The following is a 21,296-nucleotide window of genomic DNA, read 5'->3' as shown; positions in this document are numbered from 1 at the left end:
GGACGATTTGACATGTTTCCACATCTGAGTGAAACATTGGAAGCCTCTTCTCATGTGAACATATCAAGTGGCATAACCCAGCACTAGTCTCAGCCGTCTCAAAAGTTTGTTGACTACTTCCCAGAGGACCCTCGACATGGAAACCTTTGGATTTTGAACCCATTTACTGTGGATCCTGCTTCAGAAGACATGGCTCTGTCCACTGTGTTGGAAAATGAACTAATGGAACTATCAGCTGACAGTAGCCTGAAACTTCAACTCACACAAGTTGACCTTGCTTCATTTTGGTTACTGGCTGCAAGTGAATATCCCTCTGTCAAAGCGGGCAATCAAATTTCTATTGCCTTTCACCACCACATACTTATATGAGTCAGGGTTCTCCACTGTGACTATCACAAAATTAAAAGCAAGGAGCAAACTGAAAGCTACTTTGGATGCTACTCTCCGTGTCAGTCTCTCACCCATTTCACCAAGACTTGATCTTATTATCTCCAAGAAGCAAGCCCAAGTGTCTCACTGAGGGTATGCAGAATATGCATTTTGTAGCAAGGTTTGTCTCAGTATATATGGTTTTTCTCATGTTAACTACTCAAACCCGTTCATGTAAATATGTTAATGTGTTGGGATTTATTAATGGTCCTAAAGTGGTTGTTGATGAAAACTATGTTATTGACATGTGACACACCTGTTAGACTTAATCATTTTTGGATGTGTGGGAAGGGGTATAAGTAACGTTTCCAGTTTTTCTCAAGTTGAATTGTAAAAAAAGTAATAATAATACATGTAACATTTACGTAATGCTTCAAGTTTGTTTAATATGTAAGATTGTTTTAAACAGTCATGTTCATATCGCTAATTGTATTTGATAAATTACACTTACAGTTTGTAAATTGAGGTGAATGAACTTTGTTGAACATTTCTGCTAATGAATAGAGAGAATGTTCCCCTCTTGTGTGTCTGACCTGTTGTTACAGGTATGTTAGCCTGGATGTGGGGATGTATTATTAATTTGTTAGTAATTTGTTAAAAGAGTTTTCCCCTTGTGTCTGACCCAGTCATTGGTCTGACCTGCCCTGTTATTGTTACAGGAATAAATGATTACTGAGTAAACCTGCCAAGTCTTTTTTATACAAGGAGAGTTACATCGATGTAGCTGACCTAGTCTGCTACAGTGGCATAACAGATTAACAGCAGAGTATATCATGTTCTTTTTGAATTTTCTGTTATTCTGTGTTCATACTATCATATTTGGAAAGGTGGTCCTCGGAATGTTTTTAAACAGTCATTGGTGGGCCATGAGTTGCAAAAGGTTGAGAACCCCTGGTGTAGTGTATGGTATACGCAGGCATATGGCGTATACCCACTTCTTTACCAGTCGGCTTTGCACAAAACCATGACAGTCCACTACATGAATAGCTAATCCAATCGCATTAAAGGGTCTAAAGAGGTGTTTGTGTTGCACATCATAGAAAACAATGTTAGCATCCAATAATTTTAACTGTTGGGGAAAAGTGGTTAATTTTAAGCTTTTTTGTGCTATTTTCATCTTCCGGGTTTAAAATCTACATCGTGTTGACGTCACAATTTGTGACGTGGCAATGGACTATAGTACATCGATGACGTGTTGGTGTCTATTAAATTATTCATGAATCTGCGTGTTCTTATCCTATGAGAAGCAGTGTTAATTTCGTTGACGAATAATTTTCAACAACGGCATTTTTTTCACCGACGATAACAAACTAAAACTCTTTTTGAATGACAAGAATAAACAAATTTTCACACGAATTTTAAAACGAATTTATTCGACGTCAACGAATAAAAACGAGACGAAAATGTTAAGGGAGGGACGATTTGGGAAGAGATTCATTCAGAACTATTCTTCTGCGTGGTTCGGAGGTTAGATGCGTACATATGAACCGACGGCACATAAGCTAACATACACTTGCTGCACGTCGCATAAAACGTTCAAAAATGTCAATATGTGGGAGTAAGAGAAATACAGACATATGGATAAATCTGATGACGCAAGAGAGAACTCAATTCGGTTCGGTTTTCTGAGCGCAGACACTGAAGCATACACACACACAAAGCGCGTCTCTTTCACGTCGCATGAACAGAGAATTACACACGAAATGATGTCTGTTTTAACGAATTGTCTGTTTTGACGAGTATTCACGTAAACACAGTTGATTATGTCTTAAGTGAACGTAAACAGTAGGGAGAACGTGTATCAGTACATTGCATCCATTGCAGCTGTGCATTCGGTTTTAAAGGGTTAGTTCACCCAAACATTCTGTCATTAATTACTCACCCTCGTGTCGTTTCAAACCCGTAAGACCTTTGTTCATCTTCAGAACACAAATGAAGATATTTTTGATAGAATCTGAGAGCTGTCTGACCCTGCATAGACAGCAACGCAACTGAAATGTTCCCAAGTCCAGAAACGTAGCAAGGAGATCTGTAAAATAATCCATGTGACATCAGTGGTTCATCCGCAATTATACGAAGCTACGAGAATACTTTTTGTGCACAAAAGAAAAAAAAAGTACGACTTCATTCAATAATTCATCTCCTCCGCATTACCCTGGTGCCATTTTGGAGAATATCCGCTGGACGTAAAAGAACACATGCTGTTCTGTGTCAGCTGCGTCACGCCAGATCTGTTTCCTACGTTGTTGTGATTTGATCTGAACGGAACGATTGCCGACAGTGACAGAGATGCTGCCTGTTCATGCGTGACAGCATGTCAGGGGAGGCGCGCAGAGTGGTAAAATAATAGTTATATAATAATGAATATTCATTAAAAAATTTGCTTAACGGCATAGTTCACCCCCACACAAAAATAAATTGCTTTTAATTTACTCGGCCTCAGGACATTCAAGGTGTAGGGGACTTTTTTTCTTCAGTAGAACAGTTTTTTAGCCGAAAGGTCCTTGTTGATTCATAAAATGCAAGTCAGTGGCTACTGTCCCTTTGAGAGTCAAAAAGCTTATCAAGCAACACAAAATTAATACCTGTGGCTCCTGACGATATGTTGAGGTCTTATGAAGCGAAACAATCAGTCTGTGCAAGAAACTGCTTTAATTATTTACAACATTTTTACCTGTAATCTATAGTCTCAGCCAGAGTGATGTCCGGTTTATGAATGAATCATTCTTTTGAAGATGTTTTTGTTAGTGAACTAGATAAACCAGTTCACCCAATTGCAGTGAACTGTCTAAACCTGTTTGCGGCTTGAGCAAGATTGCATTTATTTGTGTTAAATTATTTTTAAAGATTAACTTTAAGTGAGCATTAGATGGTGACAAAGGTAGTATAAAAAATAGCAGAAATAAGATTTAACAATTACTCATACAACATTAGCCAATAATAAAAAAGACCATGTAAAACTGACGTGATTCCAATTTATTGTGCATTATGACTAGAAATGTATCTAATTTATCTGTGCAACTTTCTGTTTCTGACACCTGCTTTTCACCGAGATGACAGGCCGTTTCAACAGTATTTAAATGTTTTTAAGCAGCTGTTTGGCTTTTAGTATTTGCTATGATGTTTATCAAGCAAGACCAAATACAAGAGTACAAGGACAAGAGAGCTGTTTCTGTATTCAGTTGTCCGGTCTATAGACTGTCCATGAGTGCCATCAAGTCATAATTTTAAGGAACAGCAGCAAAACTGTGCATGTGTCCAAGTGCAAATCTTATGAATTGGCAAATTTTCTTTGCAGTGTGAAAGTAGATTAAAACAACTCTTGACAGCATGCAAACTCACGATGGTCTAAATCGATGTTTTGTCAGTTGTTAATTCAAAATGTTAATTGCATCAAATTTTTTAACTGAATATTAGTCTTGGCACGTCATAATGCTCATAACCTTTGTTTTTTTTGTTTTTTTCAGGCAACCCCTACCCGTACCAACCTCCACAGTATGTCTCTCCCCGCTACATCCGTAATCCGCCTCCTCCGGGTGAGCCACCTTACCCAGAGTCCTACCCGGGATATGGCCCAGATCGCCAATATCCGAGCCACCACTCTGGACCCCCTTTCTCTGCCCACACATATGCACAGCCCTCCCATTACAGTCGCAGACACGGACACTATCCTGCACCCCCACCTCCGTTTGCCCCGACCAGGGACGACTTGGTCAGGATGAGCCCGGTTCCTTTGGACGTTCCCCCGGCCGCTATGCCTCCACCTCCAGCAGGTCCTGCAGGTTCTCTGTACCACTCCCAGGAACTGTCATCCAGAGACAGATACCCACCTGACGAGTACTACACACACCCCAGCCAAATGAGGTCCCACATAGGAGTGAGTTCTGTTCTTCTCAAGGTTTTGGCATTCTAAACAGTAGTTCCTCTTGTTTGATATGCATGCCTATAAACATTTGTTGTTTACAAATAAGGTTTGTTAATTAACATGATTTTAGTATTATGTTTAGTATAATATTTATTGCTCTTTTTCCACACATTATGACTATATAATTACTATTTTATTATAAATATGACTATAATACAAAAAATAAAACTTCAACTTATTTTTTCAGGTCCCAAGAAAACAATATAATAGCGTATCATCTTTATTGTGTGTGTGTGGAATAATTAAGATAATTAAAAACATTTAAAAAAAATCAGCTTAAGCCCCATTGTCCCAATAATAACGATAAAGTCTAGTTGTTGACACATTTCTGTGTGCGACATCGTGGAAGGCAGATGTGAAATTGAGGAGTAGCCTATATCGCTAAATGAGGAGCTTGAGATCCTTTTACAATCTGTAACTGGTTTGGTTATTGGTTAGTGGTTTCATATTACAGAATGATAGTATTATATACAGTGATAAAGGCCATGTCGATTAACATTGCATTATAAATATACTTTCCTTATAAAAATACCCAAGATTGAAGAACACAGATAAACCATATATTTTGTGCAATCGTATGTTTATTTTCCTCAAGTTTCATCAGTTATTGAGATCCTTTTACAATCTGTAACTGGTTTGGTTATTGGTTAGTGGTTTCATATTACAGAATGATAGTATTATATACAGTGATAAAGGCCATGTCGATTAACATTGCATTATAAATATACTTTCCTTATAAAAATACCCAAGATTGAAGAACACAGATAAACCATATATTTTGTGCAATCGTATGTTTATTTTCCTCAAGTTTGATCAGTTAAAATGTCTCTTATCGCCGTTGTGCGTTTTATTCAGCGATAACTGGATACCTTCCTGGAGCGTCGACAGTAGTATTCTGCTATGGATATGTGGAGTTTCTGTGCAAGAGCGCCCTCCGGCTTCCAGTATGAATTAAACAGTCTTTATATTACGTGTGTACTCATTAATGCTCACAACACCCTATTTTGGGTAAAAATAGGGAAGATAATACTTCTCTCTAAAGAAATTTGAAGTAAACGTGCAAATCCATACGTTTTTCTCTAGTGTTTTACCACCTCAAGAGGTTTCATTAATGTTAAAATATACCTCATAGTCATGTTATTTTATTTTTTTCCCAGAATTGTTAATGCATTAACTTAAAATGAACTAGCAGTGAGAGATTCATTTGTTACAACATTGACTAATCTTTGTTAACATTAGTTACAACTAGTGGTTGACCGATATGGGTTTTTTGACAGCCAGTGCTGATATCTTGGAAAGCAGGGTGGCCAATATAAAGCCGATATAATTTAATTATTTTAATTAATATTTAAGAAATTTGAAATCATTTGAAAATTTATTTAAAAATAAATGTCTTAAACATACTTATACTTTAGATGACAAAGTATTTTTTATAAATAAATATTTAATAAAGAGCGCCCTCCGGCTTCCAGTATGAATTAAACAGTCTTTATATTACGTGTGTACTCATTAATGCTCACAACACCCTATTTTGGGTAAAAATAGGGAAGATAATACTTTTCTCTAAAGAAACAGGATTCCCTGAATTATCGCCATTGATATCGTTATCGCAATAAATACCAGAAATATCGTGATATATTTTTAAGCCCATATCGCCCATCCCTAGTAGCCAATTCAAACTGAAACAGGAGCCATTGCTTTGATTGTATATTTTAGATTGGCAAGACTTTTATTAGTCTATCTACTGACTGGTTGTTCATTTCATGTAATGAATGAGTAATAGTACTCTTATACATTCAAATACTTTACAGAAAATGAGCTAATGTATTTCTGGATCATTATAGAATGATTCTGCAATTTGTTCTGCTCCTAGATGGTTAATTTTAGGGGTAAAATTGTTTATTTTATTTTTTTCCCAGAATTGTTAATGCATTAACTTAAAATGAACTAGCAGTGAGAGATTCATTTGTTACAACATTGACTAATCTTTGTTAACATTAGTTACAACTAGTGGTTGACCGATATGGGTTTTTTGACAGCCAGTGCTGATATCTTGGAAAGCAGGGTGGCCGATATAAAGCCGATATAATTTTATTTATTTTAATTCATATTTAAGAAATTTGAAATCATTTGAAAATTTATTAAAAAATAAATGTCTTAAACATACTTATACTTTAAGATGGTTAATTTTAGGGGTAAAATTGTTAATTTTATTTTATTTTTTCCCCAGAATTGTTAATGCGTTAACTTAAAATGAACTAACAGTGAGAGATTCATTTGTTACAACATTGACTAATCTTTGTTAACATTAGTTACAACTAGTGGTTGACCGATATGGGTTTTTTGACAGCCAGTGCTGATATCTTGGAAAGCAGGGTGGCCGATATAAAGCCGATATAATTTTATTTATTTTAATTCATATTTAAGAAATTTGAAATCATTTGAAAATTTATTAAAAAATAAATGTCTTAAACATACTTATACTTTAGATGACAAAGTATTTTTCATAAATAAATATTTAATACAAATATAATTAAAAAGGAAGTAAACATTGTAACCAACAGGGCACTCAGTATTCTGGGAAGTTTGTGTGCATTAATCATATTTTTTCAAATAAAACCAAGGTAACACTCATTTTACATACAGCACACAGTGTAAATTACATTAATATGACATTGGGCAAAAGCATTGAAGCGCAACATAATTAAAAAATCACGAGTTTAAAGTTTCTTGATTGCGCGTCTCCAGTGAAGCTGAACTTCATTTTTCTTACTTGAATGCTTTTTAGATGTAAAATGAAGAAAGTACTACACTACACTTGTTTCTTTCTTATGTTTGTTCTTTTTTTTTTTTGCATCTGTTCTTATTTATAACGACAAAGATAAAATAAAAAAGCTATAATGTAGGGATGCATGATATTGGATTTTTGCCGATATGCCGATAATTTTCAACTCATTTTGGCCGATAGCCGATATATAATTATTTTTAATTTTGGTTAGTTTAAAACAAGAACTTATTTGTTAGAATTAAATAAACAATAAATAAGTTATTTTATAATGATTGAAGATTTGAAAATAACTATAAATAAGCTATATATTAATCACTGAATTTTTTTCAGTGGTAACCTTAACATTTTATTTTATGATTTAACATTTGTAAATGGTCTAAAGCAAAAGAGTGTTAAAAATTCTGAAAATCTTTTAGAGTTCATAATTTGTTTAAAAAATATAACATATTACACATTAATGAATAAATCGGTATATATAAAATTAATTTGTGTCATGTATGTTTTTTTTTTTGTTCATGTAAGCTATAGCTTCTGACCTTTAAATCAAACCATAAAACCTCATAAAGTGACATTTTCATGCCATGGGACCTTTAATAAACTTTTTTTTTTTTTATCCATTTTATACAATCCGCCTTCAGTTAGCAAGTGCACTTGTGCATAAACAATTTTCAAGTTCAACACTTTTTGTTCCGTTTAGTTGTAGATGCTGCTGATTTACCGAGACCGTCGCGGCTCAGCAAAGAGACATGCGTGCGTGTGTGTTCCTTTCTGAAAATGGATGCATTTTTCCTTACAAATTGTATTATCAGCATAACAATTCGAGTAAATATGTAAAAGGTATGGCATGATGCCATCCTTCTAGAACAATGTGCATTTATGTTAAAATTGTAACATAAATTATAACGTTTAGCTATTTTTATTTCTTTATTGCAAAACGCTAAAAACTGGCACCGTTTTGGAGAAATGGGCTCTCATTTGAACCCATATCATGGTGTGTGATGCTGAACTATGAGTTTCTAATGGTGTTTGTATTTGCACTGTTCTATACATTAATATTTTATGTGCAACAACAGCATGCTGTCTCAGTGGCCTAAAGGCCCGTTCACACCAAGGACGAGGAACGATATGGTTGTGATCACTTTCAAAATGATTTTTTTTCCAGCCGACGATGAACGATAAAACACTGACAGCCAATCAGAATCCATCCTGCTGTAACGAGCTCAAGAATTTAAAGCGGCAGACGCACATGTGCTTAGAATAAACAGACGATATCTTTCGCTGGTATGGACGCTAATATCGTTATCTTTATAGTTATCGTTCTTGGTGTGAACGGAACTTTACACATAATTTTAAATCTATTTTTTCAAACTTTGATTGAAATGGGGATGATTGTACTGAGAATAACTTTCATCTTTTCTTCAACTGAATACTGTTTCTGTGCTGTTTTGATGTATTTTAAAGAGTTGGCAGTCAAAATTAAAACTGCTGGATGAAAGATATTCTTCATTCTTTATGACAAATAAGATAATGTGAATTACAGAATGTAAAAAGTTTTTAAAATATATAAATTGCGGTGTACAGCGTTTATTATGAGGGGGTAGAATCCACAGCTCAGTACTCACTACTCAATACTCATGAGTACTTTTAAATAGGCTACTCTTTTACTCTTACTCAAGTAGTTTTTTGGACAAGTACTTTTACTCTACTCACACTACATTTTTTGGAAGGTAATGGTACTTTTACTTGAGTATATTTTTTCAGTAATCTTTCCACCACTGCTTACCACACATTTTACAAGATGTTTGTCAGTGGTGCTCAGGATCTGCAAATCAAATATCGCCCAATCAGTCATCTCTACTAATTCTGTTTATGTGGTAAGTGAAATTTTAATAAGTTCTGTAATGTAACAGGCAACTGCTAGCAAGCGGCTAACCATGTCCCTTTAGTGGCTCCATAGAACGCGTTGTTCGTTTTCCTGCCTTTCCGAATACAGATTCACAATTCGGGCACATCCCTACTTCCCATAATGACAAAAGACCAATAATGAATATAATATTTCTTTTTCCAGACACTTGCCCTCACTGAAGTTGGGTCAGGATGTATTTGTTTTTCCTCCATTGTTGTTGCTGTTTTGTTCCGATAACATCATGTTATTATTATATTTACTAGAAAATAGATTTTTAAAATTTGTGAATCGATGCGAATCGCTAGAAGGCTGAAACGCGATTTGTATGTGAATCAAAAAAAATGTTCCCCCACCCTTAGGAATTATGTTCTGCCAGTCTTCAAGAATAATCAGTAGAGATCATGATTTGATTCAGGATCACTTAAATTGTTAATTGTTGGAGTATATTTGGTGTATTTGGTTCAAGAAGTGACACTGAATCAGACTTTATGCTACTGATTCAAGGTGCAGTCATATTTAAAAAAAAAAATTTTTTTTTTAAATCCAGTAATTTCAAAAGGAATCCATCCGTTTAGGGTGTAAGATTTCCACGTAGAAATTGCAACAATAATTTACAATTTTGCCAACAATTTTTTGCAGAATTTTTGCCATGTTTAGACTTTCATAGTGTTAAACATTTGTGGAAATGTTTTGTTTTTGGTAAATTGTGTTTTCCTCAAAGCAGACTATCCATATGGAAACCACAGCGGATGGGGTGGAGCGTCGTACCCTCAGCACCAGAGCATCAACTCTCAGGGACACTTCAGCGAGCGGTACTTAACCTTTCCTCTTGCACTTCCACACCAGTGTTCATCTCACCAATGAAATGACTAACAAAAATGTTTGGGAATACTGTTTTTTTTTTTTATTAAAATGTTGTCATTGATAAAAGATGAATCATGACAATACTAGATTTTTTAAAATTAAAACATAATACTATATCAAATACCCCATAATAAGGTTTAGGCAATGTATGATTTAATTTGAGAATACAAAACATGATTACTTCCTGTGTTTTGCCAGTCTGCCCGTGTCTGCCCCTGACCGCGAGCAGCTCAAGATTGAGCTCCAGCAAGTCAACCAACAGATCAGTCAGCAAACCCGCAGCATGGAGGTGTGTTTGAAATCTCCATCCAAATTCACAACTCCCAATGCATGGCCTTGTCTATAGTCAGTAATATTAATAAACATCTTGCGTACGCACACAGGCTGCCAGTAACTCTATGCTCCTGCAGAGGGAGGCGTGTGCGCTGGCGTCTCAGCCCGCGGCTGGAGTGAAGTGGTCTTCAGGTGGCACTGTGTCCAGTGAGCAGCTCAGCCTGGAGCTTGATCATGTAGAGCTGGAGATCAAGAAGAGAACCCGTGAAATCGCCATGGTGAGTGAAACCAGAAACTCCTTGGCCAGGACCGGTTTTTATTTATTCTCATATGAACAGCCTAAGCTCATTGAACCTGTTTCCATGATTGAAGGAGAATCAGGTGGCCCATGAATACAAGCTGAAGGCCACTGAGAATGGGCAGCCTGACCGTAAAGCCCAGCTGGAGGAACTCTCTTTAGCATTGGGGTGAGTGAAGAGACTTTGTTACTAGCTTTTTAAGAGGCCGTTCGCACACAATGTTTTTACGTTTTATTTCTCACCAGGGGTGTCCAAACCTGCTGCTGGAGGGCCACTGTCCTGCAGAGTTTAGCTCCAACCCTAATTAAACACACGTGAACCAGCTATTCAAAGACTTCTGATAGACTAGAAACAGAGAGTGTGTCTCAATCCGCTCCTTAGTTCAGCACTCAGGGAACTGATCAGGCAGTTGGCCATTTTAAGGGGCTGTCTGACACTGGAACGTTCACTCCCTGAAAAATCCCACAATGCACTGCCAAAACCCATGGAGCATCTATGCTCCCTTGCAGGAAATTACATCACATTTCTGATGCATTAAACCTAAGATGCATAAGCCATCTCAATAAATATGACATGCAATAGAAGATTTGAAGACAGAAAAAATGTCTCATATTTGTCTGCACAACCACTAACAATCAGATGCTTTTCCTTTAAGCAACTTGCAGATATCTAATTCTGTTAAATTAAGGTACAGTAAATTTGTACGGTTATGTTCATATGAGCATTTTCATTTTGCACAGCTGGTCCTTCACTACTCTGTAATACATCATGCATTTTGCGCGGCTTCAGTTGTGGCCCAATCGTGATAATGCACTGAATCACAATAGCCGCGTTTCCAATGTTGGGCCAAAAGTGGGCGTGCTAGTGCGTGCCAGGACCAGTCGCGTTTCCACTGTCATTTCCGGGGCTTGATCGTGCCTCGTTGGTGCTTCCTCGGGGCCAACGGCCCGGGTTGTTTGGCCTGACGAAAACCTTGGGCCAAAGCGGGCCAACTGGGGCTAAAGGAGTGGTTACGAACAAAGGCGGAGTTTCTCCGCGTCTGGAGAGTGTCAGCGCCGTGGATCATTTCATAAAGTTAACAGCTATAACACCAGCATTAGATACTTTTAAAATAAATTGAGCTCAAAACTCACTTTCAGACAGCAGCGAGTGTTTGAAATAACTTGATCCGATGTGGATTATGATCCCCCATACAAGGCAGAAATATTTATAAGCGATGCAAAAGACTATGTACGCTTGCCATTAACGTTACCATAGTAAACATGGTAAATACGACCGCTTGAAGAAATCAGACGTCAGCTTCTTATTTCCTATCACAATCGTGTATTTATTTAATAACATATTTTATCTGTCATAAGTCTCGTCTCGAGAGTTTAGCGCCGTGTATGTGATTTAAAAATATAATAATGTTTTTTGTTAGAGAACTTTTATAAAAATATAGAAATTATCATCCTTTCTAAATGCGATGTAGGCCTATATACTGTGACTACAAATAAACAGAAACAGACTCGACTGAATAAGTAGGTAGGCTATGTTCATACCGCTGTATTTCTGTGTGACTAATTTTCAATCCTGATCAATTAATTCATTATGATCAATGTATCACTTATTATTGTAAAACATCGATACTTTTGGATTTAAATCTTTAACAAAGCATGCAAACAAACGGCCGCTTTTATCATGTTCGTTTTGTGATCGCGCTAGTTCCAATGACTTATTTCTGATTAGTTTTATGATAACTTCTCTTTGTTGGTGAAATGGTAGGGTTGCGTGACATTATTCCTGAGAGGTTTTAGTGAAGCGCAGCGGAGCTTCTGGCCCGACGGTGGAAACGCAGCGTGATTTTGGCTTCGGTGCTACAGGTCCGAGGCTATTAGCCCTGCCCGGCCCGTTTAAAGCACTGGCCCGACAGTGGAAAAGCGGCTAATGTGTACATCGTTTTAATCATGGTGTGGTTAATGATCTTCAGCCCTTTTAAAATGGCAGTTTATTTGGTTTTAGATAAAGTTAGGCATGTTTGAATAATGTTTGCACAAATACACTCATCCTCTCTTTGTCTGTTCTCCTCTTCTCACCATCAGTGAGGTGTCTAATGGATCCAGTGGCATGAAGCCAGCCAGTAGTATGGGAGGATCTATGCTGTCGCTGACCAATAAGACGTCTTCTCTCACCCTCTGCTCCGCCGACCAAGCAGCGAGTAGCTCAGACCTTCAAAAGAATGGTGTTGTTCACTCTTGCTCTTAAGAGTGTATTCACACTCACAGACACACATATACACACACACACACACACACACACACACACACACACACACAGACAACCTCTCCAGTAGTCAATATTCCTTCTCGGAGGGCTTTGAAATTGATCTCTTGACTAATTCGACCAGTTTCAAGAGACGCAAGATGTGTTTTTAATATTCAGACGGAGCTGAAATGAGGGACACGCATTCACACACACACACCTGCATGCTGCTACATGCATGCACCGACACAAACTTCTCTGTTGTTTTATTTAGAAAAATGAGCAGTATCTGCCGTGATATAAATTTTCTTTCTTTTTGTTCTGTGAATGAGCTTTTTGTTTTAATGACTTCTCATCGCCTGGAAACCAGGGCATCTGAATAATGCTTACTTTGTTGTTTTCCCTCTATATCAAGAAAGAACAGTCAACCCAAAGCTAGCACAGACAGGACGACGCAAACCAGTGGAATCAAAGCGAGAATCGAGCGCACTAATTTTAGCATCGGGGCTAGTTGGGGCCCTGTGGAAACGTTCAACTCCCTGGATCTCTGCAGCCTTGAATATGATCTGACTCACCAGGTTTAAAGTAGCATGGAGAACCTTTTATGAATCCATTTTTATGGACCGTTAACACGGGTCTCCCCACATGATGCTCGACCGTGGCAGTGTATCGCTGTAAGGCAGTTCGATCAGGCTCTGGATGACACAAGGGGGAAGAGAGATAGATCTATATATATATAATCAGTTGTCAGGTTTAATTTATGGTTTGGCTATATAACTGTTAAGGAATTTGTAAATGTGTGGTGACACGTGTCTAAAGCGTTCTGTTTTATAGAATGCAAACAGATGTCTTGAAAAATGAGCACTTTTTTCCATGAGTGTGTGCTTTTTAGTAGAAGAGGTGCAACACTTCGCTTCCCTTGTGTTCTTCAGAGCTCTGTGGTCGGGATGAGTTTGGTTTCTCCCAGCACCACAGTTGTTTCGTAAGATTACAGCCTATTAGGAAATTATTTCATCCGTTTTCCCTAACTTCTGTGAAGTTGCATATTTGGCTCTCCTGGTCGAGTTTGCATATTCGGGGTCTCGCCGCTAAATCGCTGCATAGAAGTACACCAGGGCAGTAGTTTCGACAACGCAGGGTCCCGTAACACTAATCGATCGCATTACAGGTTTGACACTCTGGGAAAAAAAATTGGTAAGGGATAGGGGAAAAAAAGGGAAATTCTTTCATGATTCAATTGCCCTCACGATGTTCAAAATTGATATTGACAAAAACAGTTGAAGCATTCGTCTTTTGTGTTCCACAGAAAAAAAAGTAAGTCACGACTTCAGGGGAAATAAAGGATGACATAATTCTTTTTTTGTTTTGTTTTTTTGGGGGGGTGAACTGTCCCTTTAAATAAAATCCAGAGAGGTGTTCATTATAGATGAGCTATTTAATGTCTTATAGGTTTCCTCTTTATAAACTCAAAATTAGACTTTTGAAAATATTCAATGCGTCTCATGAATTGAGGCCTGTCGAGTTTATCCTCCATCAGCCTGCTTTGACCTAAATGTGTTTTTACACACCATATTCAATGACTGTTTCCAAACGTGGCCCCGTAAACGAAGAGAACAAGATTATTTGAAGTCTGAAGTCTTCCTATAGTGATGACATTCTTCACGTGTGGCATTTTGTTCTAGTCTCTTGAGACCGACTATGATATACAGCTCCAATTTTGGGTGCAACCTCTTAACGTGTAATCTTTTGTGGTTTATGTGCTATAGCCGTGGTGATATAGTTGATTTCTCTTTTTTACGATGACTTGTAGTCATGGTCATTATTTGATGTTCTTGCTCGTCAAAGAGCACACGCAGCCTTTTCAAGCAGTCGCCGAGATTGAAATCGAGCTGTGCTGACACGCAGAGATGACGTCAACCTTACTGTCGAGGTTTAAACTTATCGCGTGATGTCCGTCGCACTCGCTGAGCAAGTTCTCTAGAACGTTGTCTTTCTCCATGCTAAGTTGTTACCTCCTCCCTCTCCTCGACGTGGAAATTGAATTCTCGTAGTGTTTTTATTTCATGCTATTGAAGATCCCGTGAACTAGTTAAGGTTTTGCCTGATCTGAGATGTGTTGTGTATGATTTAGCTGAGCTTCTTGCTTCCCTTCAGGTGAATCTGGCCTCTGATTGAATTTAGATCGTTCCACTTTCTCCTGTGGTTCAAGGCTGCTTTGTAGCCCAATAATTCAAGTGACATTCATAAAAACACGTCCAGGTCACATTTCAGCAAGAAATATAAAGGAAAGAAAATGTATAGGACCAATAATGTTTAAGCACATCTTTGTCCCTCAAATGCTCATAAATTCTTAATTCCCGTCGCATTATCATTACTTCAATATGGCATTTTTATAAATTATGCTTTACACAAGAAATTCTTTAATGCAATGACTATGAGGTATTCATTTACAATGCCAAAAAAGGAACTGTACTTTATTTTCAAGAAAGTGTCAATGCAATATAAATATATGAAGTAAAAATGAAAATGTAGGATTTCATCCCATAATAATAATATGACCTGGGCATGTTCTTGTGCGGTTTCATGAGATTCTCCCGGATGTATACTACACTTTCTAGATATTTCTCAGTTCTGTGGATTGTATGGGAATGTGCTATCTTGTATTTAATATTTGGCACTTGCTTGGGTGCTGTATTCTTTTTTTTTTTTCTTTTTTCTCTCCTCTAATGATCAGTGATCTCACTGAGCTAATTACTTCTGCGTGGATATTTTGTTTGTTTGTTTTACAAATTAGTGTCAACCATCCACACACAACAATTTATGGGAAACGACTCAGTAAGGCTCATTTACAGTTTTGTGCACGAGGTTATTTTTCCTCAAGTGAGAAATTGCAGGATAATGTGATTTTCTTTGAGAATGGGTCTGTTCCTGATGGATGATATTCATTTCTCTGACTGGATCGTGTCTGTTTTGAGCAGACCTGTTGAATTCATTTAAATGAAACGCAAATTAACTCATTTTCAACCTTATAACACTGTTATGGCTGTCTTTTTTGTCGTTTTGATTTATTCCTAACTTTTTTGGGAAATGTAATGGCTTTTTTATGATTACTTCCAAGTTGTCTTGTAAAATCTCTTAAATTAAGGTACAGGCTCAATTTCAACAAGGAAAGGTTTTATATATAAATATATATTATACTCCATTAAGGAATGTTTAGAACCATCTTACTCCAATGTGGATGTAGCCATTATTACGCCATTTTATGACTTTGTAAAAGAATTCACTGTGTGAAAATTGGTTTGCATTTTTGTATAATACAATCTGCTTTTTTGTTTGTTTAAAAGAAGAGAGGGAGGTGAAACTGGATGTTAAGAGTACAAGATTAAAAAAAAATAATTTAACAGAAACCTGTGATATTGAGAAGAAAATGTAACTTGTGTACAACAATGATTCTAAATGAGAGGGATGGAATAAACAATATTGGTAACACAGCTATAAAGATGTGTGCTGGCTCCAGTTCTTGCGATTTATTTCAGGTTCACCAGTGCAGTTTCTGAGAAACTCGAAACATACAGAGCCGTTTCTGCTTTAACCAACAATGACATATTTCAGCATAATAGAAAATTCATAGGGGAAATGAGAACATGTCATAACAGTTAATATAACATCCATTAAATGTCAACTTGATTGTGTTTACCTGTGGTTCTGTCACTGTTAACCTTGTCCGTCACGTCTGATGTTTGAGGATATGAAGTGTAACTAGCAGTTAGTTTGTACACAAAATTGCTCTCCCTACTAATTGTTACTATTAAGACCATAACAATTATTAGACTCAACACCACTGAATACCAGTTTCCAAAAGGCACATGTGTGACATCAGCAGCATGCAAATCACTGATTCCCTTGATTTCATTTTCTTAAGCTTTCCTTTCACAGTAAGTTCAGGACCTGTCACAATCCTAATAACAAACCTCTAGGATTTTGATCGCTAGGTTATCCTTTCCAGATTGGATAAGTGAGATGAATCAGCTTCTGATTGGTGTGTAAACCTCTAATTCGGTCCATGTCTTCTGCTGATAGTGTGAATCCAAAAACCTGTGAAGTAATTAAGAAGCTGAAAAATTAAATTTAAAAAACCCTGCAAATGAAACACTGAAACTGGTAGTTTAAAATTTTCTTTGAGATCATCCTTCATACTGTAACCTGTCAATATCCTGTACATAATTACTTTTGGATATAACACTATTTTTGATCATTTTGTTTTAAATCACAAACTAGAGCGACTGAGCCTCTGGCCGCTTTCCAAGCTCACCTGAACAGGTGGTCATTCCACATGAGTTGGGTCCCAGCTCACATGTCTCCCATCATGAAGCAAACTCAGCGCTGCCATGTCGGAATCATCCAAGCTGAACCCAAACACCTGAACAGCACAACATTATGAGTGCCTTTGTAAAAGAATTCACTGTGTGAAAATTGGTTTGCATTTTTGTATAATACAATCTGCTTTTTTGTTTGTTTAAAAGAAGAGAGGGAGGTGAAACTGGATGTTAAGAGTACAAGATTAAAAAAAAATAATTTAACAGAAACCTGTGATATTGAGAAGAAAATGTAACTTGTGTACAACAATGATTCTAAATGAGAGGGATGGAATAAACAATATTGGTAACACAGCTATAAAGATGTGTGCTGGCTCCAGTTCTTGCGATTTATTTCAGGTTCACCAGTGCAGTTTCTGAGAAACTCGAAACATACAGAGCCGTTTCTGCTTTAACCAACAATGACATATTTCAGCATGATAGAAAATTCATAGGGGAAATGAGAACATGTCATAACAGTTAATATAACATCCATTAAATGTCAACTTGATTGTGTTTACCTGTGGTTCTGTCACTGTTAAGCTTGTCCGTCACGTCTGATGTTTGAGGATATGAAGTGTAACTAGCAGTTAGTTTGTACACAAAATTGCTCTCCCTACTAATTGTTACTATTAAGACCATAACAATTATTAGACTCAACACCACTGAATACCAGTTTCCAAAAGGCACATGTGTGACATCAGCAGCATGCAAATCACTGATTCCCTTGATTTCATTTTCTTAAGCTTTCCTTTCACAGTAAGTTCAGGACCTGTCACAATCCTAATAACAAACCTCTAGGATTTTGATCGCTAGGTTATCCTTTCCAGATTGGATAAGTGAGATGAATCAGCTTCTGATTGGTGTGTAAACCTCTAATTCGGTCCATGTCTTCTGCTGATAGTGTGAATCCAAAAACCTGTGAAGTAATTAAGAAGCTGAAAAATTAAATTTAAAAAACCCTGCAAATGAAACACTGAAACTGGTAGTTTAAAATTTTCTTTGAGATCATCCTTCATACTGTAACCTGTCAATATCCTGTACATAATTACTTTTGGATATAACACTATTTTTGATCATTTTGTTTTAAATCACAAACTAGAGCGACTGAGCCTCTGGCCGCTTTCCAAGCTCACCTGAACAGGTGGTCATTCCACATGAGTTGGGTCCCAGCTCACATGTCTCCCATCATGAAGCAAACTCAGCGCTGCCATGTCGGAATCATCCAAGCTGAACCCAAACACCTGAACAGCACAACATTATGAGTGCAGCTTCAAAAAAGGATGATCTCAAAGAGAAACTATTGATGGCTTCAGTCGTGATAAAATACAAACTGAAAAAAGTATTTTAAAGTTCCCCTATTATGGATTTTTGAAAATTACCTTTCATGCAGTGTGTAACACAGCTCTAAGTGAATAAAACCCTCTTGCAAAGTTTTAAATCTGAAAGTGCACCGTGTATAAAGTTATTGGTCTCTTAAAAAAAAAGAGTCGACTCTGAATCATTGAAACGAGAAGTTTTTAAAACGAATCCCAAGCCATTTCATGTTGACCAACATGAAACATTAGCATATTGCCCGCCCACTTGTTGGTCTGAATGAAAATGCAAATGCATTCTTTGCCACTAAGTGCTGATTTTGGAGCGGTAAAAATAGCGGTTTCCCCGGTAACGCTGTACACAAAGTAGCACTGTGCTCACAAACGCTGCTTTATCAGGCGTTACAGGCAGGATGCAATGAAAATGAGACCAATTGGACCAATCACCGCAGATTAGCGTCACGCAAAGGAGGGGTTTGGAAAAATGAATCGTTAAACAAACCGTTTGGGGAGTCGTTGAGCAAATAAGGTAAAAATAAATGCATATTATAAGACAATGAAAGTGTTTTTTGACCTTGCATGCATGTCAACTTGTTGTTGAGGACTCCCAAAACATGAACCTTTCATTACCCATAATAGGGGCACTTTAAAGGGATAGTTCACCCAAAAATGAAAATTCTGTCATTAATTACTCACCCTCATGTCATTTCAAACCCGTAACACCTTCGTTCATCTTCGGAACACGAATGAAGATATTTTTGATGGAATCTGAGAGCTGTCTGACCCTCCCATAGACAGCAACGCAACTGAAATGTTCCCAAGTTCAGAAACGTAGCAAGGAGATCGGTAAAATAATCCATGTGACATTAGTGGTTCATTCGCAATTATACGAAGCTACGAGAATAATTTTTGTGCGCAAAAGAAAAGAAAAAAAACGACTTTATTCAACAATTCATCTCTTCCGCATCACCCTGGTGCCATTTTGGAGAATATCAGCTGGTTGTAAACAACATATGATGTTCAGTGTCAGCTGCGTCATGCCGGATCTGTTTCCTACGTTGTTGTGATTTGATCTGAATGGAAACAGCATATCCGCGTGACGCAGCTGACACAGAACGGCATACGAACATTTACGTCCAGTGGATATTCTCCAAAATGGCACCAGGGTGATGCAGAGGAGACGAATTGTTAAATAAAGTAGTTTTTTTTTCTTTCTTTTGCACACAAAAAGTATTCTTGTAGCTTCGTATAATTGCGGATGAACCCCTGATGTCACATGGATTATTTTACAGATCTCCTTGCTACGTTTCTGGACTTGGGAACATTTCAGTTGCGTTGCTGTCTATGCAGGGTCAGACAGCTCTCAGATTCCATCAAAAATATCTTCATTTGTGTTCTGAAGATGAACGAAGGTCTTACGGGTTTGAAACAACATGAGGGTGAGTAATTAATGACAGAATTTTCATTTTTGGGTGAACTATCCCTTTAAGAGAACTAAGAATAAAATAATTATCAACTTAGTAGACCATAGCTCAGCCTCTGTAAATTAGTACAAACATTTATATTATTATTAAATTTTATTTTACTTCTGTGGATGTGGTTTAGTAAGTGGGGAAAATAATTAGTTGTAAATGTAGCAATATATATATATATATATATATATATATATATATATATATATATTGCACTGTTCAGCTAATTACAGTAAGGTTTAATATTATAATTTTGTATAACATTTTTTATAATGTTATTTTCTTTTTCTCCGATCACAAATGCAGACAGGGTTTTATGTTTACATGGCGCGATGCAATACAACGCAATGCGTAAAAAGAATATAAGTCATTATAATCAGTAATTATGTCCCCACTGGATGCAACAAATGCCTCGTTTATAATGGGTTTTAATGTTTTTGTCTCGTCGCTCCGGCCGGACAGGGCATCACAGTATGTTAAGGGGCGTAACATTTCCATCACACGCTTGAGGTATTCGGCCAATCACAACACACTGGCTAGCTGGCCAATCACGGCACACCTCGCTTTTTCAGACCGATGAGCTTTGTAAAAATCGACACGTTTCAAAAAGGCGGGGCATAGAGAAACGATAAAGTACAGTATGTGGAAAATGTTTTTTTTTTTACTTTAAACCGCATAAACACATTTCATTACACCAAATACACAAAATAATGTTCTTTTTAGCAACATCATATGACCCCTTTAAAAGGGACAGTGCTGATTAACAGTACTAATGTAAATGGGTCAAAGATGAAAGGTCCCATTTTGGTGTCCACATCAAATTAAATTTACAAAAGTGATTTTATATACATAAAAAGGATATTAAATGTCTGCTTTAAGGTTTCAAATAACTTTTGTGAAAATAAAATGTAAAAATATATTAAAACACTTAAAATATATATAAAAGGAAAAAGTGATCATACTAAATTTGATCATATTTTAAATGATTAACAACGTATTGATGACAAATGGGTCAAAACCTAGTGGGTTGAAGGGTAGTGGCAAAGATTGGCAAAGGTTTAAAATTACAATTCGTATTTTAGGGCCACACTGTGAATCTTAAATATGGTCTTTTAATGTCATCAAATGATTCTTGTTCTAAATACACCTGACATTTTAGTGGGTAAAAAATGTATGATGGTCATTGTAATTTGCTCAGGAAAAAAAATAAAATGAAACCGGACACATTCTGAAAATATATGAAATACGGTTGCAGGATATGCAAATATGTTAATAATGTTAACCAAATATGAGAGCTCATGAAAAGTGCATGTTGTTTTTTATTTAGTACTGTCCCGAATAAGCTATTTCACATAACGGATGTTTATATATATATATATATATATATATATATATATATATATATATATATATATATATATATTGTCG

At 36.8% G+C, this 21,296-nt stretch overlaps 1 protein-coding gene across 1 annotated transcript in view; it reads left to right on the top strand.

Moving 5' to 3' along the window:
* The window catches only part of LOC107593859 (roquin-1-like), a 28,165-nt gene extending 14,954 nt beyond the window's left edge, over positions 1 to 13,211 (top strand). The window contains exons 11-16 of the mRNA XM_016283740.1: positions 3,897 to 4,339; positions 9,706 to 9,860; positions 10,111 to 10,201; positions 10,296 to 10,463; positions 10,558 to 10,652; positions 12,566 to 13,211. Coding sequence (XP_016139226.1) covers positions 3,897 to 4,339; positions 9,706 to 9,860; positions 10,111 to 10,201; positions 10,296 to 10,463; positions 10,558 to 10,652; positions 12,566 to 12,728 — 1,115 coding nt within the window. The 3' untranslated portion in view covers positions 12,729 to 13,211. The remainder of the gene's footprint in view (positions 1 to 3,896; positions 4,340 to 9,705; positions 9,861 to 10,110; positions 10,202 to 10,295; positions 10,464 to 10,557; positions 10,653 to 12,565) is intronic.
* The last annotated feature ends 8,085 nt before the right edge of the window (positions 13,212 to 21,296 follow it).

This window comes from Sinocyclocheilus grahami, unplaced genomic scaffold (assembly GCF_001515645.1).
Source record: "Sinocyclocheilus grahami isolate Dianchi unplaced genomic scaffold, SAMN03320097.WGS_v1.1 scaffold176.1, whole genome shotgun sequence".
NCBI lineage: Eukaryota > Metazoa > Chordata > Actinopteri > Cypriniformes > Cyprinidae > Sinocyclocheilus > Sinocyclocheilus grahami.
Note: the sequence above shows the minus strand (reverse complement) of the source record. Positions and strands in the feature narration are given on the sequence as shown.